General features: G+C 40.8%; 2 protein-coding genes across 2 annotated transcripts in view; both read left to right on the forward strand.

Moving 5' to 3' along the window:
* The window catches only part of LOC311255425 (arf-GAP with coiled-coil, ANK repeat and PH domain-containing protein 3-like), a 63,682-nt gene extending 52,509 nt beyond the window's left edge, over nucleotides 1–11,173 (forward strand). The window contains exons 16-26 of the mRNA XM_084349893.1: nucleotides 463–532; nucleotides 701–795; nucleotides 920–1,140; nucleotides 1,282–1,374; nucleotides 1,538–1,639; nucleotides 2,895–3,118; nucleotides 3,383–3,492; nucleotides 4,006–4,116; nucleotides 4,748–4,809; nucleotides 8,943–8,992; nucleotides 10,228–11,173. Coding sequence (XP_084206019.1) covers nucleotides 463–532; nucleotides 701–795; nucleotides 920–1,140; nucleotides 1,282–1,374; nucleotides 1,538–1,639; nucleotides 2,895–3,118; nucleotides 3,383–3,492; nucleotides 4,006–4,116; nucleotides 4,748–4,809; nucleotides 8,943–8,992; nucleotides 10,228–10,296 — 1,207 coding nt within the window. The 3' untranslated portion in view covers nucleotides 10,297–11,173. The remainder of the gene's footprint in view (nucleotides 1–462; nucleotides 533–700; nucleotides 796–919; nucleotides 1,141–1,281; nucleotides 1,375–1,537; nucleotides 1,640–2,894; nucleotides 3,119–3,382; nucleotides 3,493–4,005; nucleotides 4,117–4,747; nucleotides 4,810–8,942; nucleotides 8,993–10,227) is intronic.
* A 378-nt stretch (nucleotides 11,174–11,551) lies between these two features.
* ube2j2 (ubiquitin-conjugating enzyme E2, J2) lies at nucleotides 11,552–20,765 on the forward strand. Its single transcript, XM_084349916.1, has 9 exons — nucleotides 11,552–11,690; nucleotides 13,659–13,789; nucleotides 16,134–16,174; nucleotides 16,334–16,436; nucleotides 16,542–16,680; nucleotides 16,774–16,854; nucleotides 16,949–19,426; nucleotides 19,559–19,932; nucleotides 20,055–20,765. Exons 2-7 carry the CDS (start codon nucleotides 13,659–13,661, stop codon nucleotides 17,237–17,239), a joined length of 786 nt encoding a protein of 261 aa, XP_084206042.1. The 5' UTR covers nucleotides 11,552–11,690; the 3' UTR covers nucleotides 17,240–19,426; nucleotides 19,559–19,932; nucleotides 20,055–20,765.
* Nucleotides 20,766–22,270: the final 1,505 nt, after the last annotated feature.

Below are 22,270 nucleotides of genomic sequence, written 5' to 3' on the forward strand. Positions count from 1 at the left end.
TCAACAAAAAATGAATGTTTCTTGTAGTAGCTTTGACTCATCAACTAGTTCTATTCGGTTGAAATAAGTGGAACAACTAATTAACTTTTACAAAACATCCGCATTACTCATTACATATTTGTCATGTTTTAGCTTGTTTTATTTATACAACTCAAGTGAACAAACATCACATTTCAATCAGATAAACATTGCGGTGTTTCCTCTGATATGCTCTGATTCCACTTTCCATGACATCAGCTCATCAATCAAAGAAAAGACAAGATACAGCGACTTTTATCAAGGTACCAGCAGATGCAGTTGGTAAGATGAGACAGGGCTGTTTTTAGCTTTTAAATGTAGAGAAACAAAAAAAAAAGTTTGCCATCTCAGGCAGTTGTGATAAAATTGTCAACAGCAAAAATGTACAAAAATAACTCTCTTACACTTTTTTCCATAATCTTTTTTTCTTCTTGTTTTTTTCAGGAGTTTAGGCGTCCACTGCTCTAAAGTGCGTTCACTGACGTTAGACTCATGGGAGCCAGAATTACTGAAGGTGCGTCTCCCCAACACATTCGCCTACAGCTTCTCCTTTCTATGCATTGCTTTCCCCCAACCAGAGTTGCATTTATAATTCCTTCAGAAGTTTCTTTTTTTTTAATGGTTCCCCTCTCTGTCCCTGTCTCCCATCTTTGTCTTCCTTCCTTCCTTCTCTCATTTTTAGCTGATGTGTGAATTGGGGAACACTGTGATCAATCAAATTTATGAGGGAGCCTGCGAGGAGCTGGGGGTGAAAAAACCTGGACCGTCCAGTTCGAGGTCAGTCCTTTACTCCTGGAGGAGTATTTGGCGAGGAAAAGGAGCATCATTGCACCATTTTCAAAAAGTTGTCTTTGCCGACTTATCTGCAACTCTCTTTCGGTTTGTGATCATCTACTTCCAGACAGGAGAAAGAGGCCTGGATCAAGTCTAAATACGTGGAGAAACGCTTCCTGAAGAAGATGAGTGGGAGCGAGGCATTGGTGGAGGGTGAAAGGAAGTCGCGGCCCTGGACTGTGAAGAAGTGCCAGCGAAACAACAGCTCTGTTCGGGCCCCCAACAGGGCTCGCCGGAAATACCATCGCTACGAGCCGGGTAGCGCTTCACCTGCAAACCTCTCAGCAGGTCAGTGCGGAGAATGAACTGGTCTGTCATAAACGTTAGCATGTGGCTTATTAACCCAAGAGTGGAAAGATATATGTATATTTAGATTATACCAATACACTCTGACTGAAATCTTGTTTTATTATTTTTGTCCCTCCGCAGCAGCTGCAGCAAAGTTTCGCCGGGACTCCCTGTTCTGTCCAGATGAGCTGGATTCACTATTTTCCTACTTTGACACTGGCTCTGGTCCTCGCAGTAAGTCCACTACAGAGAGCCTCGTGCTTTTAAAAGATTATAGTAGATTTTCAGCTATAAGAGCTCTCACTATTAATTGTATCAGTGATGGAGGTGGTGTCTGTGTGAGTCTTACAGTATGTGCTGTGTAATCATTAACGTGTCCGTGGCTTGGCGATGCTTGGCCCCGCAGGTCTTAGCAGCGACAGCGGCCTGGGAGGAAGTACTGACGGCAGCACAGACATCCTGGTTTTTGGTTCAGTGGTGGACAGTGTCACAGAGGAAGGTATGTGTGTTTGGTGTGTGTTAAGGCCAGAATAACATCATGTTGAGGAGGTGAAGGAGAATACCAGTGTCAATAAGAGTATAACCAATGTACAACTGGAGGATAGGGCTCTGCGATATAGCCTAAAGTTGTATTTAGATATTTTTAGGCCATGTCACGGTACACGATATCTATCTTGATATGTTGAAAAGGACATAAATCCCTTGACTGGGCAAGAAAATCTATTATCACAATATTTTTTGACCAAATAGATGATCATCAGTAATGTGGATATGATGACTAAGTGGGTTAAGGCAGGTATTAGTTGTATTAGTAGTAGAACAGTCTGGTCAGTTCAGAAAGTGACATGACTTTACTGTAATGCAGCCTGTAAAACCAGGAAAGACAACACACAAAAACACAATACTAACTTACTAACACTAATACTAACTAAACAATAATAAGATATCACAATATTATGATATCCAAAATGTAAGAGAGATTGATTCTGAGATTGAATTTCTTCTCCAAAACTACAACTGTAACTACAAAGTGCCCATTTAAAGGTGCAATTTGTAAGAATTCTAGTTGAACATTAAAAGATGAACTAGAATTATAAACAGGATGTGAAGAAACAACAGTTTTGATATGTGATGTCTATGCACTGTGTTGCAAGGATACAGTATATATGGAAATTAGCATGCTAACCAGCTTTGCCCCAGACCGTCCCGGTCCAAAGCTCCCTTGCTAGCCATGTAAACGCAAACACTCCCCAGGTGTCCCGAGTTCACAGTCCGGACTGCTGTAGCTGTCCTGTCAACTGAGCTAACTAGCTGTTGGCTGCCATAGTTAGCAGCTGTTAGCAGTTACTGTGGTCATATGCTGCCCCGTATTTGTTTTGAGCGTCAATTCAACAGGTGGTCAATTCTTACATACGGCATCTTTAATGTCAAAACTTAAAACTAGCCACTAAAAAGTTGGATTGAGGAAGAAAACATGGATGTGATGTCTAAACCAAACAATCAACGATCCATTCTAACAGCTTGGGGTCCACTGACACAATCACAATAAGGACAGTAAAATTAGGATAAATCAAAGAGCCTTAATTTTTGTTGTTATGGGTTGTCAAGATGTAACAATTAGTCTCTGAAATTGTATACAATTGGCACTGTGTATTGACAGCGATCATGTAAAGCACAGGTGCAGCCTCACCATCCTTAATATAAAGAACTACAGCATCATCCCCTAAATCAAACCATACGTTACCTACCCTCAGAGGAGGAGTCAGAGGAGTCTTCCAGTGGCGAGGTGGAGATTGAACAAGAAGTACCTTCAGACCCAGAAGACCCGAGGGAGCTCCATCCCGGGGCGCTCCTCCACCGATCCTCACGTCTACACAACCTGCCGCTGATGGCGGAGGCGTTGGCCCACGGTGCTGACGTACACGCTGCAACTGAGGAGGAGGAGGGGAAAACGCCGCTCATTCAGGCCGTGATCGGGGTGAGTTTTACTGAACCTTTTATTTGATTTTTAAATGTCATTCTGTTGTTAGATCATAATGGAGACAGTCTGGGTTAGACATTCAAAACAGATAATCCACTGAAGGGGCCATAAACACAGCCGTAAACATCTGCAGTCGTAAAAGGTTAAAAAAAACAAAAAAACAACCAAAACATTTGCCTCAATAATGTTAAAATTACAATAATTAGACTTCTCAGAGCAAATAAACTAATATAAATAACGCTTTCTGTCATTCTCCATCAGGGTTCTCTGATAGCTTGTGAGTTCCTGCTGCAGAACGGAGCCGATGTGAACCAGAGGGACATGAGAGGCAGAGGCCCGCTGCACCACGCCACCTATCTGGGTCACACTGGGTAAGAAATTCATGTTTAGTGAGAGGAAGTCATTACACATTGTTTGCTTCCACTTCATTTGTGACGTGTGGGTCATGTTGTTGCATGAATCTTATAAAACCTCATTTCCACAGCTGTTTCTTTAGGACCATGTTTCTCTGTAATGCTAACTGAAACTAGTACTTACCCAATATCTGAATGCTCTTTCACTTTGACATTCAGTGAGTGTGGCAACAATTAGCTTTTTCATTAGTAAACAGTCTTGTGAGTCTTGTCATGTTGGCCTTGGTACAAACCAAGCAAACCATTAAATCATACCTGACTGAAGCGTGATGTGTATTAAAGTCACTGCATAGACAAATAAATGAATTGCACAAGCATCAGTTATCAGATCTATCTTTCTGCTATTTATTCCACATGCATTTATTCTTACTATACAATATCTTTCCCGCTGCACTCTCACTGTGTACCCGACGGTGCCACTAACTCTTGTATGCACCTCTTGTCTCTGTGTCTGCGCCTTGTTTTGTGCAGTCAAGTGTGTCTGTTCCTGAAGAGAGGAGCATCTCAGACGGAGGTGGATGAGCAGGGTCATGACCCCCTAAGTATCGCTGTCCAGGCTGCCAACGCAGACATCGTCACCCTGTGAGTGAACCTCATTCTTCTGAAACGGAAGATACTTTTTCCGCCAAGTTACCCATAAGCGCACTATTCGTGTTTGGGAACTGTTGGTTAATCTGACTCATTAAAAGCAGTTACTCATTTCCTTCAACAAGTTTCAAGCTGCCAGACCGCCAGCCAATATTATGCAATCAATTTATTTTTATTCAGTGACTTATGATCAATGTAGCAGAGTGCCACGTGGAGGATTTATACCAAGTTTTTAAATAAGAAATCTGATATTCTAATATTCAAATATTGAATATAAATTATATATTAATAATTAAATATCATAAATGTTTAAAGGAGACCTGTTGTGATTTCTTTCTGTTTGTTTTTTTGTGCACGCATGTAAAAGATCTTGAAAGTTAAAAATGTCAAAGTCTACACCAACAGGATCGTATCCCTCATGGCTGTCTTTATCCTCTCTCTCCCTCCCCTCCTACCTCCTCTCATCCTCTTCTCTCCACTGGGGTTCACCACATTTCCATTCTCCCGGTCTCTACATCTCAATTATTTGTAATCACCTGCCTTTCGTCCTCTCACTGTCCCACTGCTCATTTCCGCTCCCGTGTGTGTCCCCTCTCTTCTGTCCCTCTTCTCTCTCCCTGTCCAGATTGCGTCTAGCGCGGATGAACGAGGAGATGCGAGAAGCGGAGCCTCCCTTGGGTCAACCAGGTCAATACCACAGCAGCAGCCCCACTGAGCAGCAGTATAGGAAGTGCATCCAGGAGTTCATCTGTCTCACAATAGAGGAATGCTAGTGGTCACTTCTGTATCCAGGAGCTTGTGCTCTCTCTCTCTCCCCCTCTCTATCTTTATACATATTACAAATATATATTCCTCCTGAATGGGAAGTAATGTTGACGAAGTTGCCCCTAGACGCTGATGTCTGTTACTTGTTAGATCGACGCTTACGGGCAACTTCTTGGGGTTGTCTGAGGAGAGAGGAGCGTGCCACTTGCTCATTATAGGGCGGCGTTGAGACCCCTGATGGACCTTTTTAACTCTACTGACACTCCGTTTTTTTCTGCATCACCTCTATGTTTCTGCTTGCCATTACTTGGCACCACCCATGCTACGCTAGCTACATGACACACACAGTGAAATAACATCTGCTTTTTGCTAACGGGGTTATCATTTAACTTCTCATAACCGGCTGTAACCTCTTGTGCGAGGGTGTGCCTAACAGCTCTTACCTCTGAAGAATCTCGCTGCATTTTAACCCCCTACACTTTCTATCTATCCAGACCATCTGTGTGACACCCAACTTACCCATCTCTTCTCAATCGGAGATGTAAATATACGTATTTAGAAGCTATATGGGTAATCTTTAAACTATGTGCTGTGGCATGAGGTGAAAAAAAAAATGGTATTTGTTCCTTTACTAAAAGAAAAAGAGTAACTTGACGAGCTGCAGTAGAGGTGGGCGGGGGTGTTTACTGTGTATAAAGAGGAGTCAGGAAGGGAAATTTAATGTAAAACTGTGACAAAAATACTGAAGGGCTCGTGGAGAAGATGCCCTTGCCTGCTTTGTAAGATACTTTGTGACATGATGAGTGCGTGAGTGAGTAAATGAGTGCATGTGTCAAAGAATACTGAGAGAGAGAGTTAAATCATATGATATTATGTAAAGGAAAAAAAAAAGAAACTGTGCACTTTTCCCATCTACAGTATTATAATTTTATTTTCATTCAGTTAGTTTTTACATTGTTCTTGTCTAGTTATTGTCCATCTATCTATTGTCTATTTTATTTATCTCCCCAGAGGACCAGTGCAATGCATTCTCAGATGCAGTTTACTTCTGCATTTCTCTTAATGATTGTCATTTTAATCTGAAAGCACTACATGGAATTAATGGCAGTTAACTTCATTTACGTCATGGAATAGCGCATCATTTTGCTTTCATTTTCTCTTTGTTAATGGCCTTACATTGCTTCAGTCGGATGATTAGTGTTAAACCACACCACTGAAAGAGATTTTATGATGGAAATTTTAGTGTATCATTTCTCAATCAATTGCAGTCATTCTGTGTTTTTTTACCTGGAGGATGACAACTTGCCAAGTTGTGAAGCTGAAGCCAGGACAAACAGGAGCAGCAAGTCTTGCAGTGTAGCGAGGGAGTGTATGAAACTGGATCTCACAATTGAATAATTCTTCTGTTCACTACTGAACAACCGTGACTCATGACACCTCCATCTTGTTGTAAATACTCATCCATGTTACAATACCTGTGGTGAGATAAAGGAGCACATTTCTTAAGGACAGTTTACACACTCGTTGGGGTCAAAGGACGTTTATATCTGGCTTCCCTCACTGGCCAATGCTGGCAGTATTCTCTGCATGCTTTGCCAGAGTTATTTTATGGGAGGTTCAACATCGTTTGCATTCTGAGCATGATAAAATATCTTTCTATGGTTTGATCACATCGTGCAGTGCAGTCCTGTGGAATAAGCATGTACCACCATGATGACCCCTCTGGTGTTTCTTACGTTTTGCACCTCTGTGCCAATCATCCATGCACGGACCAAATCTGTGGTGACTTTCTCATTCCTGTCTATTTTTGGTTTCCATAAAAGCTTACAAACAGTAGTTTTATTATTATTTTTTTAATGTTGTGGTTTATTTTCCTCTGCCAAAGACTTCTTAAAGGGAAAGTGTCTGACAATGTTGTATGATATCACCGTTTTTCTTTTCTTTTTTTTCTTTTTTTTTTTATGAAACTGTTCAGAGTAGATACAGCATAGTCTTACCATGCTTTGTGAAGTGACAGAGTGGTAGAAACACTGTTGGTGTACTCACATGTTCAAAAGAGGTTACAGAAATGTGACAGAGCGGAGAGATTTTTGATATGGCAGGTGATATTCTGCAATAGTTCAATGTACTGCAAGTAGAACCAGTCTAGGGGGTGATGTGATGCTACTGTGACCAAACTGTTAGGGGCCCTCGCCCTAGCAGAAGTTATTAAATGTTGTGTCCATTGTGTGTATTGACATAGGAGTGGTTAAAGGTGCTGTTCAAAGCAAACATGCTGTAAATAGTACACTTGTGTATTTTAACTCGACGCCAACTGCCTGCCTCTCAGCATTCAATCACGGATCCTGACTGTCTGATCTGTTTTATGTTTGTCTTTTTATTCTCTTCCAAAAAAAACACAACCTGTCAGGCGGAGCTGTAACGCGTCTCTGCGCTACTCAGAGGCGTTCTTCTGTTCACTGACATTTGGATATCTTTGGAATACTTTCTTCTTTGTCTTTAGAAGCACTGAGGGGAAAAAAAAGAAAACAAAATGCATACAATAAAACTGAGAAAATATTGATGAACTAACCCTGCTTCCTGCTTGTTGCTCTCATTTCTGTTTCCTGTCTCATCTCTGGTGCATAACATTCTCTCAACATCGCAGCAATATATTTGAAATGATTGACAGAATGTCACTGCTCTATATGATCAATTGGTAAAATGCTAATTTGAACAAATATAGCTGTGTTGAAACATTGTCAGATGTTGGGAGAATGCTATTTTTTTTTACAATCCGGTCTGGTGTGTCTTTTGGTCTGTAACAAACTTTTGGGTAGCACTTGGCTTATTCAAAGCAATTGAATGGGGTCTTTCATGATTACAAGTTTAGAGGAGGTGTACACTTGGACATCTCCAGACTTACAGGTCAACTTCAACTCACCAGTGAAAGGTCCAGTGTGTAGGATTTAGGGGCAAAACTGGAATACAATATTCATAATTATACGTCATTATCATCATTAGTGTGTAATCACCTGAAAATTAGAACCGTTATTGTTTTGTTACCTTAGAATTAGCATCTCATATCTAAAGACGGAGCAGGCCCTCTTCCCATGGACGTATCGTGAGAGCTGGATACAGCGTTGGAGGCGGGGCCCCACTTCAAAGTTACTCAGTGGCACATGAAGCCAGAAAAGTTCACCTTTCTGTGCATCACATGACGTAATCACACAGTTTGGCCACTGTCTAAAACTGGCTTCAAAGACCAGTGCTCTTGGCCCTTGCAGGGCTTGTCTATTTCATAGAGTCTGCCATGTTTATTGTGGCCACCGTAGGGAAAGGTGAGACGAGGGGTGTTCACTTGGTTGCAATCTGCAACCACACCGCTAGATGCAACTAAATCCAACGCACTGGACTTTTAAAGATAACTTCAGTCTTTAGGGCCTCGTGTGTTTCAAATAGTGCCTTAGTTTCTAGCCTGCAGCAGCAACACTGTGCCTTGAATAATTCAGTGTTTCCAGTTTGTAAAACAGTTATGTGATCTCACATGCATTGTTACACCATCACTGAAAATGTTCTCACATGCCAGAAATGTCTAATTCCTTGCTTTATACTTAAAGGTCCCATATGACAGAAAGCCAGATTTCCTTGTCTCTTTACTCATAAGTGCTACATAAATACTGTGAAAGTACTGAAACACTCGAAGAAATGCTCACAGCCCGCATTCAGAAACTGTGCCTTTAAATAAGCCGCGAGGACTTCTGGTTCTGGTTCTCATGGCACAACTACACAGTCACCACCCTCTGCACAGAGCTGATGCTGAAACATTGGTGCCTGCTCAGGCCGGTGAGAGCTGACCAATCAGAGCAGACTGGGCTTTTCAGGTTGGGGGCTTAAAAGAGACGGGACCTGAAACAGAGCAATGGACAGTATGAGAAAAATAATGTGTTTTTGAATATTAACAACATTTCAAGTACACTTTAAGTTAACTTAATATGGGACCTTTAAGGCAAACAACATATGTCCACTTGAGTAAATAAACCATGACTGACATATCATTGCTTCTGTTACCACAGGGGTTGCCACGGGCAGCAGGAGAGTTAGACCAAAGGATGGTCGGGATAGAGTGAGTGAAGCATCCTGGGCCGTCTTATAGGGAATCAAATCTGATACTGTGATTCTCTCTGCTCTGGTGGTTGTGATCTTTAAGGTGTCTTGCTCTGGGGCCCTCTCTCTTGCACACACACACTTGGGGAAAATATCTGGTGTTCCATTAAAGTTGGGAGTCTTGTATTTCTCTTGGGAAGAAATGAGGCAATCAGACGTACACAGGAAGAGAGTATTGTGTCCTCCGAAGAAGATGTCTGCAGACCCAGCAATAATGCAGCGTTCATATAGTAGGTACTAGGTCAAATACAATGGGTAAGTACATACAACACACTTATGAAATCTGAATTAGAATAACAAGCTCTTTAATCCAGGTAGCCTATCATCACATGGTATGTAGAAGAAAGGAAAATGGATCCCAGGATGAAATGGACAGGATGCTCACCACTCTTTCCCTCCAAGTTTCTGACTTTCTTTTCCGCAAACTAACCATTTACAAGAACAGTGATTTTAGAAACTGTGCTAACATAATAAATATAAGAGGAATCCCTGTATTATAGCCTAAATTAATAGGCATTCAGGCTTTTCACAATGCACTTCGCCCAGGGTTAAAATCATTCATAGAACCTTCTAAGCACCAGACTAAGAAAACTTCCACACCGGCACAATCCAATGTGGACTACCCAAATTTTAGCCTTGGTCTATAGCTGGTCCTGCTCTGGAGCAGGCTTAGCCCCAAGTTTGCAGGGTTATCACTTGAGAATCTGCTATACACGGTGCTAAGATGTGCCAGTGTGAAACAGGACTAAAGTAAACAGAGTAGCCACACATCATCATTGTTCCAACAGACATTTAACCTCAGGCTAAGAGAAGTGGGGCTTAGGTTAACCCTGGGTGAACAAAGGTATAAGTTATCCCAGGGTCAGCTCTTGCAGAGGATAGAGTGAGAAAAAAGCCTTTATATACCACTGAGCTAGACTGAGCAGCTTCACTATATCACGATGCTTTGGGGGCTTTGTTCTTTCATGCAGAGGTTTATCTGCAGTCTTTCTTCCTTAAAGGTGAAATGTGGGTTACTGGAGGTTGCAGTATTTGCTGGGTTATTGCCTTTATGTCATGTCATTAAAAAGGTTTGGTCTGTAACTCAGTGATGTTAAAGGTCAGCAAAAACCAGCAGATTGGTCACTGCATCCTCCACGGTGCCTTGCAGCGGACAACCCCCTCTCCCCCTGACCTCAGTATCCCCTGTTACAGATGATATCTCCTGTGCTGACGTCTTTCGCGAGTTTTCTCTCATCGCGTCTCTCCAGCCCGAGAAGTTGAGGAGAAGGAGCATACAGTTCAGCCACTGCAAGCCAGAGTGACCACTGACCACAGCTTCTTCTGACCACTCTTCAGTCACTTCAGGATCAACATGGAGGCAGCCGCATGCAATTAAAATGGACATTTTGATGAGAGCTGCAGGCGTTAACAAATGATCACAACCTGCAGGCAGATGTTTAAGCTATTTTATAAAATTGTTGTAATTGTTCTCAATTGCTCTTGTAAATATGGTTGGACAAGGCAAATTTAATAGACCTTGGTTGTGTCAAAGTGTTAAATAGTGGAAACTGTTCCTTTGCACATGTGTTTTTTTTAACTGACATGACACGAGCTTTGGTAATGACAATGAATTAGCAGCTGAGTTGTAGCATTGTCAGAAGATCTGCAGAAGTACCATAGTTGCTTTTGAAGAAGCACTCCAACAATTATTGTACTTCAGTAAAGTTCGTGGAATCATGAGATGTATTAAATAAAACAAGTCTTTTTCTGAAGCATGGATCAAGCCCCCAAAACACTGACTCTAACTTGCTATAATGTTACACAATAGCATATTTTGTTAGATCATCCCTGTACGGTAAATGTCCTTGTCTTTCACGTTTAATGCCCCTCCGAGGCTAAATAACCCTGATGACATCATCTGGGTCATTTTATTATTACATTTTAGCCATGTGAAAGCTTCCTCCAGAGCTACAGAAAACATGCAAATGTACTCTCTATGATGAGTTAACTTAACTTGATGTTTATCAGTAAAGTGCCTCTGTAATGTTTTGTATCATTTTACTTTGTCAATCTCTTATGAAATGTTTTTTTTAAAAACTGTAATGCAACTGGTGGCAGAAATAAAACAGATAAAATGAAATAAACCTAACATAAAGGCCTTAGTGTGTGTTCTGTGTATTATTCAATATATGTTCTCTTTCAAACTTTGTCTAATGGCAACAAGAAACTTTACGCAACAGCACAAAGCATCAGCAAGCAGACCTCTAATCTGGTTGCTGAGAAGTTACAGAAAAGGTCCTCAGAGCAGACACAGACGACTTTGTAATGTGCCTTGGTGATTAATAGACTACAAAAGTAAGTATATTATCATTATAAATAATTTCCTTCTAAGTTGACAGTATTTATTAAACATTGTTGGACTGTTTTTCAAAGATTATAAGCAGGTGTAATATTCCAGTCGGGCTGGTGCCAGTAATGCATTTTCTATGTCATTTTCCAACCGCTAAAAAAAACAAACGAAGAAGAAAACCGGAAGCGTCTGTTTTCCTCCTGCTGGCGATAGCTAAAGCTACGTCGGTGTCATCGTCTTATCGGTTTGGGGTTTGGCAACAGAAACAACAGCCGTATTTCGTGTCCAGCCACGAATACTTATTTCCACTGGGGTCTCTGGAGAGGTATGTCTGTACTATACTCTCTCCAGTTAGTAGAAGCGGGAGATGTGGCTGTCAGCCCTCGTTAATAACAGAACTGTCCGTGCTAACGCTAGGTAGCTAAACATTGCTGTGGCCTACGTTAGCTTACGTTAGCAGCTGGTGGCTAACACAGTACACACCGACAGGACTTCTCATCAACTGTACCTGCTAGCGTTATCTACACCGCCGTGGAAGTTAGCCTGTGTGGGTGGACTGTATTGATACGATTGAATTAATATAAAAGTCTCCGGTCACATTTAATGTAAATCTGCCGTTTGAAGTTGGTCGGCACTGTTTGTTTACAGGCGGAAGTTGAGTAACTGTCGGATATCGAGCTAACTTATCGATGAGTTCAGTTTGCTACAGATTTAACAGTAACGTAGCTTACAAAGTAGCGGATTAGCCTCCGCTACCAGAAGTTGCATTAACGCCAGTTAGCCTGTTATTTATAAGGAAGTGACACTGACATCATTGCAACATTAACGTTAGCTGCTACAGTTCACGTACAGCTCATTGGCATTTTATTGTCAGCTGTCAGCCACATGACGGTATGTCAGCAGGCAGTGGTGCAGCTAGCTGATTTGAAGTTTCATTGATTTCAATGGGCAGAGGTTAAAAGTACATTTAAATCACATATTGTATTTAACAAATTATAAGTGGTCCCCGTATTTCCTTTTAAGAGTCAAAACTTGAACTCCACCATGTTTTAAATTAAAATAATGTACTTGTTTACTTGACTATGCAGGACAGGTGTATTTGTACAGCACCATTCAACAGCGAGGCAAGTCAAAGTGACTTACATGAGACATATAAAGAATTTCAGACAGCACCAAAAGGCAATACGAGGAAATTTTGAATTGGCATATTTAAATGGGCTTTTACAAAGAATATAATAAAGTGTGAGATAAAAATGAAACCAAAATGGAATAAAGTAGACAAGACATCATTAAATGGCCACAAATACAAATTAATTTGGGGCTTCTTACTAGTTGTATTTAATTGACAACTTTGCAGATTATTGGTCTTAAGTTCCAAGCAAAACAGTAGACAAGCTCTTATAACGTCCCTGTGTTTTATGTAATCTCCTTGTAAAGCACTTTGGTCAACATTTATTGTTTTTAAATGTGCTCTAGAAATGAACTTGTCTTGACTTGACTAGTGTACGTGAAACATCGCTGTAGTTTGAATTAGCTATCAGTAATCTATTTAAAGTAACCGTCACCTGATTCTACAACTAGCTCAAACAATTGTCTGAATTACTGATTATGTGAGATTTTGCTGCTTGTCTTTGTTTTGTGTCTTTGTTAATTGACTGCTTTTGTGACGTTTGACTTTCGGTCGGACTCTGAGCAACAGCTTGCAACTGTTTATTGGCCATTTACAGACTAAACAATTCATTGATCAGTTAAAAGGTAATTCATTATTAATCAGTCATTTGTTGCAGACTAGCATAAAAATAAAAAGGAAATCTCGCTACTAATGGGACCAGTCTTCAGAATTACATTTTAAGTGGATTATCAAGACAATCTAGGTAATCCTCGTTACTATCAAGATAGGCTGTTCATACATCATGGTATCTGTGAAACTGTAGAAGAAATATCTCTAAAACCAAAGGATCATTTTTCAAAAATCAGTAATCAGTCATACTGTGTGCTGTTGTTATTCTGTGACTTTTGAAGTTTCCCTAAATTTTATTGACAATTTACATTAGGCAGTGTTCATAAAGTCTGAGCCTGTTTAAGACACTTGTAGCATCATGAATACTATGCCATCAGTCAAATACGGAACAAAAAAAAAAAAGACAAATGTCAACATTACAGTTAGGGCCCACTTTGACCCAGTACTGCAAGTAAATATATCGTAATATTGGTCCCACTGTGTATCAGTAAGCTGAAATCATATCCAGATAAATTTCAGTTTGTCCCTTTTGCATCTCCTCTAAATCCTCAGATGAACAACAACGGGAATAAGAGAGCTCCAACCACAGCCACACAGCGACTTAAGCAGGATTACCTCAGGATAAAGAAAGACCCTGTGCCTTACATCTGTGCAGAACCTCTCCCCTCCAACATCCTAGAATGGTAAGGTCTCCAGCCTGGCAAGGCCCACAGCTGGAAAGCATAACCAAGGCAATATCTGGCATTTCAGTGCTCATTTCGATGTGTGTCTGTGTGAGACTGCGAGCTGTACCAACAGCATTGAACAGTGACATACAAAAAAACCCAGTGTGTTTAGTGTTGACAGAACACACTCCCAATTGTGTATCCGGAGTATTTCTTTGCCAGATAAGCTGTGACGGGTTGTTCTGTGGAATGGGACAGGAAAGATACACATTGGTGTTGACATTTTGAGGTGGAGGCACAAATCTCACAGACAGATTTCATAAAAAACCTGGATGAATAAAACCAAAACTGCATGACCAAATACCTCTGGAGTTGGTTGGGAAAAAATATCATCTAGATACTTTATAAAAATCTGTTTAAAAAAATTGTGGCTTGTGAAATCCTGATGATGTAATATAGGTAAGACAAAGTCAAACATACAGTATAATCAGTTAAGTGGCAGCCTTATTTCAGTATTTCCTCTTCCAGGGAAAACCTTTATACATGATTACCTGTAAAAGCTCTCAGGTGTTGCTGCCATCATTCATTATTTGGATTTCTTCCGGGTTTTCTGTTTTTATTCCTGTGAAACGGCAGTTATTATACACATCATCACACATCACTGTCATGGTTTATAACTTCAGCAGTTTAAAATGCCAATTCATGGCATTTGTTTTTTAGGGCTGAAAATGTGACCTAGTTTCTGTTGTGATATTTAAATTAATATTACATCTCAAGTGTCATATTCTTAATCCATATTTCAGCATTTCTTTGGCTGCTGTGACAAAGAAATTTCCCCGTTTGCGGGACAAATAAAGGAATTCTGATTCTGATTCTGATTCTTTGGATCGAGTGTTAAGTCATTTTCAGGTATTTTCGCTCCTTGCGCTGTGAATGGATGTTTTGGAGTTAGTGTATTGGCCTTACCAGACTTGAGAGATAAGAAGGCAAATCATAATTTTTTTATTCATTGCCTGTGTACACAGTTAGAATTTGTTTCTATATATACTGTATGTCACATTAAATATTAATATATTTATATAATTGGTTTTATTTCATTTTTATTCAGTCATTCGAAAACAAAACAAGTCTGGTGAAATTCCATTAGCATTATTGCAAAATGGAAGCCGACTGTCTCATGGCAGCCTGCTCTAATAGTAGGCTTTCTCATGACAGAGCTGATAACAATAAAACACTTCAATGGAGAGAAAAGTTTGAAATTGTGAAATAATATGTTTTTCCCGAAATACGACTCTGACTAATACTATTTCTGTCAAGATTTAGACGCAGTTGACAGGATGCATCATCTAGTATGCAATAGTTCAAGCCATTACAAGCTGTAACTTGCAAAGTTGCTGAATCTGTTGAAAGACAATCTCAAAATGTATTAAACAAAGACAGAGAAGCCTTGACGTCAGATGTCTACCTATTAAATAAAATCATTGAATGTAATATTACAGCCAGTGAAATGTACAAAAAAATTAGGTATTTTGAGTAATGGAGAATTATAACATTTTTTTTTATATGTATACTAAATTAATATTACTTCTACCATAAAAGATTAAAATCTTTCTTGGGAAAATATACAATCATAATATCTTTTAAAAGTGAGTGTTTCAGCTCCAGAACCAAATAACTTCGATATGTGATAGAATTGTATTAATACAACACCCAATCAAAATGTGTTTGCAAGATAGTGAAAACTAGTGGAGAGATACATTTGTAATAATTAAAGATCCATCATTTGGGTAAAAATAAATATTTATTATTATTTAGATCAATGTAAAACTTTCTGCACTAACTATTTACAGAGATACATGCAAATTACTGTGAGAGTTTCTTGGATGTTTGGTACTAATCCAAATTAGTTGGGGGAAAAAATAAGCAGCTGGTGGTCTTAGAGTACACACAACAGCTGAAATTAAGGTCCGAGGTCCAAACTTAAAAAAAGAAATCCCAACTGAAAAAGCATTTGGAGTATAGCTATCGGATTTTGCGGCGTGCGGGTGTCATTGTGCTGTTTTCCAAAAGCCTTGCACGTCTCCAACCTGTGATGTGTGTGCTAACCTCTGTTTCTTTAAGAGGCTAGAGCAGAAAGTATCTGTAATCTCTTTCCATGCAGATATACTTCTTGTGATCTGAAAACATATCAAGGGCCTTTGAAAGTTGTACTTGTATGACATGCATCTACAGTAACACACTCAGCAGTGTTTGATCGTAGGTCATTAATAACACATTAATACTCACCACAGGGATGGAAATTTAAGTCTTTGTCTGTCATGTTTCTATCTGTCACTCACAGAATTCTTTCTGTCTCCTCTAGGCACTACGTAGTGAGAGGTCCTGAGAAAACTCCGTATGAAGGTAAAACCTGCTGACAGTTTATTAATTGACTTGACATGTTGATTCATGCTGATCTCAAGCGCCCTATAGCTGAGTCACATTTTCTTCTTCCAGTCTTGTCTTTTTACATTCCTGTCATGCGAGGTCATAATCTAATTCTTCATAATCTGTTTTGTGTAGGAGGATATTATCATGGAAAACTCATATTTCCACGGGAATTTCCCTTTAAGCCACCCAGTATCTATATGATAACACCAAATGGGAGATTTAAGTGTAATACAAGGTGAGAATGGAGTGTCTTATTTTTGAAGTGAATGATAATTCAGGATTATAAGAGCTTTAGAACCACTAAGCTCCTTTATTGTAACTGTGCGTGTTTCCCCCACAGGTTATGTTTGTCCATCACAGACTTCCATCCAGACACGTGGAACCCTGCGTGGTCCGTCTCCACCATCCTCACAGGTCTGCTCAGCTTCATGGTGGAGAAAGGCCCCACCCTCGGCAGCATCGAGACCTCCGACTACACAGTGAGTCCAAACAAATGACCATGAATGCAGAACAAGGTGACAAACAACCTGTGGTGTCGCAGATGTTTGATGCGCATTTTATTTATTTTCCAGAAAAGACAGCTGTCAGCCCAAAGCCTGGCCTTCAACCTCAAGGATAAAGTGTTCTGTGAGCTGTTTCCTGATGTAGTCGATGTACGTATGAGCTGATCTCTAAGTTCTTTTATTTATTCCTCTTTTCTGTTGTTTTGACCTAACGTTCTCTCATTTCTCTCCTCCCCTCCATCAGGAGATGAAGCAGAAACAGAAGGCCCAGGAGGAGTTAAGCGCCCGCACCCAGCCCCTCCCCTTACCCGACGTGGTGCCCGACGGTGACCCTCAGCACGCCCACTACGGCCTCCCAGCCCTCAACGGAGGTCCCGTCCCACTCGGAGCCGCCAACCCCGCCCCCGGCCTCCAGCAGGCCAACCGCAACCATGGACTTCTAGGCGGGGCTCTAGCCAACCTGTTCGTGATCGTAGGCTTCGCGGCGTTTGCCTACACGGTCAAATACGTGCTGAGGAGCATAGCCCAGGAGTAAGAGGAGCCGGTGTCGCCGGGCAATGCTCCCCCCTGCAGGCGAGCCAGCTAGTGGACTCCACATTCTACAAACACACTACGTGGGGGAGGGATGTTCAGTCCTGGGTTAAACCCCTCCACAACCACCACCACCACAACCACCACCACCATGGACTTTGGAAGATGGAAACTCAAAGCCGACCCACCCAGGAAGGATTGAGAGGAGGGGGAAGAGGAGGTGGGGGAGTGGGCGGGAGTGGCAGTAGGGCCGGGGGATTGGAGGGGCTCATTAAAACGGTTGTGATCCACTCTGTGCTTCAGTGGTTAATGTCAGCAGTAGGATCAAGCTTGGCTCATGGGTTGTGGAAGAGATAGAACGTAGGACATGCAGGTGACATTTTGCTGCACCATGCCAGAGGCTGGTCACAGCAACACAGATATGCTTTAACGAGCACCATCATGAACATTACTGATAAAGGCTTGTTGTGTCTGCCTGCTCATCACTTTTACAGAGTATTCCTCTCTGCAGTGTTTCCATTATCAGATCAAAGAGACTCCTCAGGGTGTGACTTAATGCAAATGTTTTTAACGTTAAAGAGAAAAGGAGTGCTACACGGATCAGGTGTGCTGCTCTCCTAAGTAATGTTGTGCATTTGAAGCAGGTCAACTTAGTTATTGGCACTCTTCTTTTTTTCATCAAGGCATCAGGTTTCATTACCAGTCAGCTGCAGTTCAAGAACCGGTTTTTCTGCCTTCATTGTCACTACATCACAGGTTCAGTTCTCCTAGGGATACATCTGAGGTGTTACATGTGCCAAGAATATGTCTGCGGATTTTTTTGCATAAATGGATCTTTGCTTTGTGGTTCAATTTGTGCAACGGGGGAGGGTAGCAGGAAGGCTTAAATGACCCAGTTCATGATCTGTGAAAGGCTAGTGAGGACAAATGTCACACGTGTAAAGAAAGAAAAACAAAATGAAACATGCTTAGAAAAACAGTACGAAAAAAATGTGATACAAGTAAAACCTCATTCATTCGTCAGCACCTCTCTATCTCATCGGTAGGGTTTATTTTCTTTACCTGATGCATCCCAGGCTGGGCAAAAGGTGAAGAAAGTAGTCTTTCTACAACAGAGTATAGAGAGTGTGTTAATATCTAGAGGAAAAATCCTAAAAGTCCAGATGTTCTCTCCTGTCAACCCATGAGCCACGCAGTGAACCCAGTGTCTGAACAGAAGTAAATAGAGACCTGTACCTTTATCAAATTGGCTTAGCTGACCAATATAGCACCACTCTATGTAGGCCCAAGTAAGGAGACACATGAAGACAACCGACATTTTGTTTCTGTATATTTTCTTTTTGATAATTTTTTTTTTTCTTTGTGTTTCGTTCTCTTTATTTATAGAAACGGCCTCGGCTTGTCTCATCATGGTTCATAAGAAGCGTCTGGTGTTTGCTAAGCAGGGCAGGCAAACACACAGACAGACCGTGGCCCAGGCTCACATAATTGCTGATAATTTTACTGTTGTGCATTGCATTTAGTAAAGATGGTTCTACTGTGTATCTAATGTTCCAACAGAAAAATGGTCTGAACGCAGAAGATTCGCCTTTCTATCGCTCTTTTCTTGGCACCATCTTTAAAAAAAGACAAACTGCTGGTGATGGGAGTGGGTTTGTGTGATTATACAGCAAATGCCCACATTTCCATGCTTCAGTTAATCTTGTGTGACATTGTATGTTTTCATAGTAAATGCAAATAAATTACCCTGCTTGGCAGGACATTTTAGAAAACCTTTTCATTTGCTCTGTGACAAATCACACCTTAAAAATGTCCACACACATTTAATGAGTCGTCGTAGGTCAGAGTTTTATCTTTTTCCAAATAAAACCGCCATTTCTATTCAATTGAAAATGCTTTGCATAAACTACAGTCATTTTATAGACGGTGAAACCGGTTATGGAAGTCCTGCATGGTAGTGTTCGCCCACCTGATTGTCCCAGTGGAATTCCACAGAACATTGTTTACCTGAAGGCAGCACTTCTTTGGAAGTGTCGGAGGCCTCACGTGACAAGATCCGTCATGTCTGCGAGGAAGTCTTAAAGAGCGCAGGAGCCGCACGAGCCACACAATGTGTCAGAGCAACAGAGCGCGCTCGATCCAGCTATAGCCCACCTTCAGCATTAACAGCAATCTTTCAACTCTGAAAGAAGTAAGTACTCGTCTCGAAAGGCTGCTGGATTCAGATCGCGGAGCTCTTGGATTATTTCACAGATTTTTTCTTATATTGAATGTTCTCGTTCTTTTACTGATTTTTTGTTTGTTTTTGACATCTTTGCCACAGGTCGTCCAGTGAAAGGATACACTCTCCAGTCTGCACCGCTCAGTCACCATGATGATAAACGAAGCGCTCGAGTGCGTGGTCTGCTGCTACGAGTACTCGCGCAGCGAGCGGATCCCACGGGTCCTGCACTGCAACCACACCTTCTGCGCGCCCTGCCTGGAGAAAATGTGCAAGATTGAAGGTGTCATCTGCAGCGTCTCCTGCCCTTTGTGCCGCTGGATTACCTGCACCCGGGCCAGCCTGACCCTGCCCGGGGCCCTGTGGGTCAACACGGACATCTGGGACCAGATCACGGAGGAGGAGCTGCAGCAGAGGAGGGACGGATCAGTGGAGGATTTGAAAGACCCAAAGAAACAACTCATACAGTCAACAATGTGAGTATAAATCATCCTCTGGTTTGTTTTACTGCGATTACATTTCTGTCAGCAACTTACAGCCCTGTGATTCCAGCTTGATGCAAGACTAAAGACGCTTCTCCCTCTCTGACCCTCTGTAGGCCTTGTTCAAGATCTCCCGGCTTCATGTCCACGCTCCAGAAAATGTTCAGCTGCGTGCTGCTGCAGGGACACGAGATGCGCTGCTGACTGTGTAGAAGAAGCCTTTTTCCACCGTGTTCTCCCTCAACGGACCTGAGGAGTGTGGCAGCAGGTCTGAAGTTCATAGTGTGTGTCTCTCGGCCTGAACAGCTTCGTGTGGATTTTTCAAGCTGTTCCTGTGTCACATCAGAACTGCACCTACTGGAAGTAAATACGTGTTTTTAACTGTGAATTAAATACTGTTTTGATTTTTACCACAATAGGAGTAACTGCAAAATATCTACAAATTAAGAATGAAGCTGTCTTTTAATTTAAAGCACATATTTCTGTGGTATAAGGGGATGCAGTGTTTACTTGTGTATTATGTAAATATTGTAAATTATTTTGATTTTATTTATGTGTACCAATCTGTGTTTTGGTGCATGTGTGAAAACATCTTTTGAATTGACATTCAAGGGTTCTTGTGAACTCTGAAACAGGCTTCTCTCAGCTTTATGGATTTAACATAAATGAAGGCGTAACAGCAGCATAGCAGATTGTTCTTCGCCCTCAAGCATTTGTGCGTATTTCAATGTTAAATCAGCTAAGAAACATGATCTGTGAAGTGTTACTGTACACCCCAATGACCAAAGAAGGGCAACGTTTTAATAAAAAAAAGTTGTTCAAAAGTGTCTCTTGTCCAGCGTCCAGTGTTTTTTCCTGGTGGCTCAAAGTCATTAGATAGATAGATACTTTATTTATCCCGAGGGAAATTCAAGTGTCCAGTAGCATACAAAATACAGAACATACATTACACATATATAATATAATAATTAAAATTAACAGTAGCTACAGTAAACAGTGCAAATGGATGAGCAAATAGAGGTAGATAAATTGTCCATTGTCTATTATCTATTGTCCTCCCTGCCTTTACTGAGAGCTGTTGTGCAGTCTGACGGCCCGGGGGACGAAAGAGTTGTTGAGTCTGTTGGTGGAGCTGGACTGGGACAGCAGTCTGCCTCTGAACACACTCCTCTGCCTGGTGAAGGTGTTGTGCAGAGGGTGGTATATTAGTACAATCAGTCTGGCGGGGTCAGGTGGAAATCATGAATGTACACGTGAACAGTCATGGTATTTGTTTTGCAAAAGTTGAACATGAGTAACAAACTAAAAGGCCTCAAAGCCAAACGCAGGCTCCCTCGTGCTGTTTGAAGTTGCTTTGTTTGTTTTTTTGAGAAGTAGTGTGGCTTAACTTCGTCACACAACTGATAAGTGCTGCCTCCCCGAAACAGATTAAAAAGAAATATGAATATACAATATTTTTGATTATACTACCTTTTTTAAAAAAACTAAATATAGCAATTAAATTTACAATTTTATCAATTTTTTTTTGCTGTAAATGTGATGAATAAAATAAAACGCAGAGCAATGTATGAATTTTAGGAAATCTTACAAAATATATTTTAGTTTCATGCAATGATCTGTTTAAAGTTTCCTTCAATAAATATATATTTTTTTCAAACCCACAGACTTCTTTCCCTGCCCTTTTAAAAAGTAGTTAAATACTCCCGCTGTATACTGTTATTATAATTATGTATACTATGCTTATAAAGCAGAAATGCCCGGCTGAATCAATCTGGATCAGTGTCACTTGTAGACAACTTGTGACTTAAATACATTTAAAGTTTAAAGTTAAATCTGGTTTGCTGTAATAACCACTTAAATGTTGTTGTTTTACATGTACATATATCCAATAACTGCCTTTTACATCATTTTCATAGAGAAGACAGTGTGTCTTATCTATGAAAAATCTGTTGGAAAAACTTTTCAACATTTACCAGCATTGAATGACTTCCTTCATATGAACCAATTAAAAGATGTAAACATTATAAAGACAAACCCTCCCAAGATGTGTTCTCGGCAATTTGTTTTTGTTGCGAGCGTTTCAAGGTCCTTGTTAACACATCATAAAATTGTATTCAGTTCATGTTACCTGGAAGAAAGGCCCTTATCTCAGGTTTTATTGTGTTTTCTCATGCCAGCTACTGTACGGACGGTTCAAAGATCGTACAACACTACTAAATCAGTCTTTATCAGCAGAATAGTAGAATAGTGAGGGAAATAAAATCACTAAATGTCGGACCAGGTGGTGAGGAATAATGAAAACAATCCGTTGTGAATTTGTGGTTATTTTATT

The sequence above is a fragment of the Pagrus pagrus genome (assembly GCF_965226575.1).
Source record: "Pagrus pagrus genome assembly, chromosome: 3".
NCBI classification, from domain to species: Eukaryota; Metazoa; Chordata; class Actinopteri; order Spariformes; family Sparidae; genus Pagrus; species Pagrus pagrus.